Source organism: Polypterus senegalus, chromosome 11, assembly GCF_016835505.1.
Source record: "Polypterus senegalus isolate Bchr_013 chromosome 11, ASM1683550v1, whole genome shotgun sequence".
NCBI lineage: Eukaryota > Metazoa > Chordata > Cladistia > Polypteriformes > Polypteridae > Polypterus > Polypterus senegalus.
The window spans coordinates 155,695,498-155,701,497 of record NC_053164.1 but is presented as its reverse complement, the minus strand read 5'-3'; the positions used below and the strand labels follow the sequence as shown (position 1 = coordinate 155,701,497).

The 6,000-nt window shown below is 35.8% G+C and overlaps 1 protein-coding gene across 1 annotated transcript in view; it reads right to left on the bottom strand.

Moving 5' to 3' along the window:
- Window positions 1-2,702: 2,702 nt before the first annotated feature.
- LOC120539640 overlaps window positions 2,703-6,000 on the bottom strand; it is a 78,739-nt gene continuing 75,441 nt past the window's right edge. The window contains exon 10 of the mRNA XM_039769956.1: window positions 2,703-4,658. Coding sequence (XP_039625890.1) covers window positions 4,443-4,658 — 216 coding nt within the window. The 3' untranslated portion in view covers window positions 2,703-4,442. The remainder of the gene's footprint in view (window positions 4,659-6,000) is intronic.

The window sequence follows — 6,000 nt, the reverse complement described above, 5'->3', positions numbered from 1 at the left end:
ATTAAGTGGCACGGTTTTTTGGCCCACGGTGTAGTGTTTTGCAGATTCATTCAGTCAACCAGCAGCAGTCGTCAGTCTCCTGGCTCCTACTAAGACTGAGTATAGTGGGCTGGGAGGAGTCTGCACTCAGCAGCTCACGAATACCGGGACAGGGCAGACTTCATTGACGTCTGTCAGACAATAGCTTTGAACAGCAACTTGAAATTGCAATGCGTCAGTCTGTTGCATCTGCATTATCTGTGGCAAGAAACTTGCCATCACAGAATGATGACAAGAAACTGGATGCATCAGTAAAAGTTGAAATTGCCAGTGTTTCAGAGCAACGGCAAGCGCAGGCGTTGTTTAGAACAAGTGTATCAGTATCTGATCAGGTAGATCGCGTTACATTCAAAATTTGTTTTTTTTAAATGTTAGTCTATCACAGGGGTGCCCAATGCGTCGATCGCGATTGACCGGTAGATCGCGTTGCATTCAAAAAAATTTTTTTTAATTTTAGTCTATCATATATCCTTCCCTATGGCCTTTGCCACTTGATTGACATACAGGGCAGCCAGTCTGAGATCTCTTTTCTTCTAACACACTGGTCATCCCGCAAGCATGATCAAACGCGCGAGCTACTGCAAAACTTCGGCTGTGATCGAGTTAGCCTTCCAATTTATATCAACTACAGAAGGGATTTAAAAAAAAATGTTTGGGGAAGTTACGGGCTTTATGTGGAATTGGAAGAAGATTTTTTTCTCAAAATGTCACAATTTAAAATAAAAAAGTTTGTCTGATCTGTCAATCTATCATTGCTATTCCAAAGAAGGAAAATGTGGAAAGGCACTTTCGAACTGTTCATAAAAACTACGAAACTGACGTCCTTTCAAAATGCGATCTGAGAAAGAGAAAGGAGAGGGAACTAAAATCGCAGTTAATCGGACAGCCGTCATTTTTCACTAGGCTGAATGCAAAAGCTCCTTGACTGCATTATTCGGCTCTACTTATTTATGCGAGTCAGCCCTTTCCCACATAAAGACTATTAAATCCAAATACTGTAGTGACCATAAATGTATTGAATTGTTATTGTGCCATAAAGGTTATTCAGTTATGCAAGGTACGACAACATACATTTTATGTATAAAGTATACTCGGTATATATCATTTTTAATGTAGGTAGAAACAGTGTTGCGTCAGCACCAGCAAGAATACAGTGCGAGGCAGGAACAATCCGTGAACGGAGCGCCACCAACTCGCTAGCACTGGCACCGTGTCCTCACATGTTTAATTATTAACAATATAGATTATTTAAATGAAGTTAAAGTTTTATCTGTATAATAAACATATTTTGCTGCATTTCATCGTAAAAATGATATCATCATCATATGTAAATATGCACTTTATAAAGTGGCTCAGGTTGTGCAATATTATAACTGTATCGCAAGTTTACAGTGAGGCGATTGTACTAATAAGTACAAAGCGTTCTACAAGGAGCACTTGGACTGATTGAGTGTGTTTATAGTTCTTGGGATGAAACCGCGATGGAAGGCTCTGAAGCGTTTGCCGTGTAAGAGAAATTTCAATAAACAGCATGGCTGAGGCAGCGTGTGCTTGATGCTGTATACCAATAATTCTCTTTCCGATCAATCACCGTACAGCTGTGACTCACACTCAGATACAGTGATATAAATACTCAGAGTGGTGCAGTGAGAGTAATATGGAAAAAGATTATCTGCTGTGTCAACCCCTAACGGGAGCAGCTGAAAGAAGAAGGTGGTGCAGTGACAGTAACAACGCTAAAGCAGTTATGGTATTGGGAATAGTTTGACCATTCTGTGGACCATTATATTGTTAAAGGTTAATTACAATCAGATGCATTAAAATAATAAACAATATGCGGTTAATTTCAGTGTATTTATAAAGCCTCGTTAGGGATGTGGATCTAAAAAAGAAAGGTAACCACACAGGAACAGCAGCACTGCTTTGACGCTGGGTGCCGCCAGTCTGCAAAACGAAGTGCAGAACTTGTGTACGCCAGGGTATGAGACACCGTGGAAATGTGCATGGCTTTATGCCAAGTTTAGGTTTTATACATCGCGATTTGAACGTGGAAACGTTCTTACGCAACATTTTTGTGCGTATGCTCCATTTATACATGAGGCCCCTGGAAACTGCTGTTAATGTCAGTGCTGCCTAACCAGTGTGGCCTGTCCAACTCATTGTGTTGCCACCATGACCCTTACAGACATGGAGTTAAGTATTACGCACATTTTATCCTTGACTAATAGTAATTTGACAAATGGTTATCTTATTAACTACTCACTTACTAAGAGAATGACCAAAACAGATATTCAGAACCATTATTGCCCTTCTCTGTTTTACTGAATTAGAACAAGGCACCTATGTAAAGTTTGTTTTTAAACAGTATTCTAACCCGGAATTTTTCTTATAGGTTTTCTTAATCAAAATTCTGTATTCTGTAAATAGCTCATATCCAATTTAGTCTACTTGCAAAATGAGCCAGAAGATGCAGTGGCTAGCTTTATTATACATACAGTACTGTACTCAAACATTTTAAAGCAACCATACAAGAAATGTTAATGTGGCGAAGAGGTACCTGTAAGACTGCAGAGTTAGACCTAGACAGGGTAATGTTCATCCAGAAGTTTCAGTTAACACACTTGCAAGGATTCAGACCAAAAAACACAGCACCAATTCTAATGATGATTTATTGGAAGATAGATCTACACAGGTATATATGTATTTATAGATAGACCTCAGTGAATGAAAATGGGTGTATAAAGGAATGTAATTTTCTGTCATCACAAGCACAGTATCTCAGGGAACATCAGTACAATTAAAATTAATTAAATTAAATTAATTAAAATAAACACAAATTAATGTTATTACTCTGTGTGGAGATGATTACACGTTTCTGTCTCTTTCAACTAGTGGAACATCCCACAATACTTTGAAACCTGATTGGTTCTTTCTTTCTAACTGTCTGGATTGTATATATATGCTAACTTCATTTGACATAGAACATTCCCAGTCATAACCTCAATCCAACATGTTCAGCAGATGTACCACAAACGTTTACATAATTGTGCAACTCAAACACCATTAGTCTACAACAGTAAAGTGTTAAGGATCTCCTTAGTTCTTTATAATATAAACCCTCTGCTATGTCAAACCACCAATAAATATGCATACAATAATCAACACAAAGATTTGTGAGACACAGCACCAATGATCAAGATGATCTAAACAGTAAAATGTACACCACTGCAAAATCACTACTACTCAAAGTTTGATATTTGGACAGACACACTAGCCTCTCACATTTTGAAGATGGCCATTTACAAACTAAAAAAACGAGTTGATAACAGCCTAATAAATCAGCCAAAAACAAATTTCAACTGAAACTAGCTCCCTGTTTCTTTTGCTATTATGTTGTGGCCACTACTGAAAATCATGGATCTTGCTTTATTCTACCAACTTCAATTTCCAGTTTGTACATACACACACTCACAGACATAAGCAGCTGCCTTTCTGGCCGATGACAAGACTGATCTGTCTCCTCTTTCACTAATGTAGTTTTATGGGGAGACTTCTATCGACCCTTGGTCACTGTTCAGTTAATAAACATAAACCCTTAACAATAAACAGAAATAATGCCAAGAAAAGTTAAAGGTTTAGCAAAGACAAACTCCAATCCAATAAAGTTATCCACCAATGGGGTTTTAAAGCTGTATTACACAGCTACACTTTATGTTTGACAAAATATCCTTCAGAAAGCCATTTAATAAACCACCATCACTTACAACCTTTTAACTTCTATGTCACTACATTATCCAGTACAGTTCTGCAAAGAATTGAAACGTAAAAGTACAGTTATTATTTTCAGCATTACTGAACATTGTAACAAATAACCCCTTTCTTATATACCTGTCCATTTAAGATTAAGATTTGCCCATTAAATGTATTTATTTAAGAGACTCTGTTTTTCAAATCAAACAACTTTACCACAGATAAAAGAAAGAAAACATTTGGAACACTGTATACATGTGCATTGACTGGCTGTGTATTGTCAAGACAAATTGTGTCTACAGCATAAGAAACTGAGGCATGTATCAGATGAGTAACATTATGAAGAGCTCACATATAAACAATGCATGTGCAAGTAAACAAAAGAAAACATTTGTTTTTTATATTCTTGATTTATTTACTCTTTAAAAAATTTTAAAGCACTACTGATGACAGAAGTCTTGCTACTAGTAAATTTGTTCTTTTTACACATCAATAAGCTTCACTCCTGTAAATGCAGAATATATAGTAAAAGATATTAATTTTATTGTTCTTAGCAAGTTTACATAAAGGCACTATTTAATAACTGCCAAATTTACATACTAAGAATACAGACATTTGTAAATATATTTAAAGAATGATTAATCTCAAACTGTTCATCTCCTTTTCCTCTTGGATCCAGAGGTAATTTGTCCATCAGCAGGTCTTTGCCTTTCAATGCCAGGCATCTGTATGCAGTAACGTTCCAGCTCAATGCTCTGCTGTAGAATCCCTGTTAGGAGAAATTCTGAATTCACCACAGGGATGGATGCCCCAAAAGCTGTTTTGCATTTGGATATATCCTCTACACAAGACACCACAATGGTCTTCTCCTGAAAAAAGATACAAATATTTTTAGTTTTATAATCACTTTCAGGATAATTTTGAGAAGTGAATAAAAGTTGTTTTCAAAAACATACAACATTCCCAAACTTCCTTTATCCAGTTCATGGTTGTGGAAGGACTTACAGTATCCCAAACTTCACTGTAAACAAGAAAAGAACTGGTTCATCACAGGACCCAGCCTTGCATTCACAGACAACAATACAGGACTTGTTTAGACCTACAAATTAATGAAACCCGCAAGTTGGAGGAAAATTTAAACAGAGATAACAGAGGACATGTGCAAAATCAAAATAGAACAATATTTTTATTATTTACCCAATGTTGGAATAAATGCTTTATTTGTGACATTAGCTAAATAAACAAACCTACCATATTCCCAAGGTAAAAATACCATTGGCAGATCAAAAAAATGTTAATTTGTAGCATTATAGCATTACCCTTTATTACTGTTCACAAAATATAACTAAACATCACTATTTCTCCAGCATGCCTTTTAGAAGGGTCCATTGCCATTTAATCCTGCCCATGTATTTGACTTCTTCAAATCTCTAACGGCTTAAAAACACTTTGGTAAGTGAACGTTATCATTAAAAAACATTGGGATCTAGTGAACGTTATCATTAAAAAACATTGGGATCTAACCTTAGAATGGACAAAGAAATAAGCATGACAGGACTTGCTTTTCTGTTGAAAGTTATGATATTAGTGAACTCCATTACCTTCCTTTGTGGCCTCACAAAATTTTTTTCACTTATAAAGCAGTTACCGTAAATGATGATTTAAAAATCAATTTAATGTTCTATAAAACATTTCAAACATTTAAAATACTGGTAGCTATCAGATTAAAGACATACAGTGGAGATTTAATCTTTTTACACAAGTGAAATAAAATGTATATATTTCTTAGTTTCTATTCTCTTCAATATTTGTCATTGCACAAGCTTCCCATGCTGCATTACAAACCAAAAAAAAGGTTTACAGCGGAAATAACAATCTCAGTGCTGCAAGTAAACTAAGGAAGTTGACTTAATATTCAAAATTATGCTGTAAATGATTACGTATATATTGTGTTTATATATTATCATAAATATTAGGATACACTGAAGAAACCAAGGAGACCAACAGCTCCCACATAAGGATGGTTAACAATAGCACCTACATTTTGCTAGAAACATACACATGAAAATAATTTACATGCTTCTCTCTGTTATAGCTACAGTATGTCCAAAATACATTTATCTTTTCATCAAGGGTTGTTAATCAGTTTCAGCTGCTTTGGTGTTAATGAAATATACAACAGGTGCACTAGAGGGGCAATAATGAGATGAC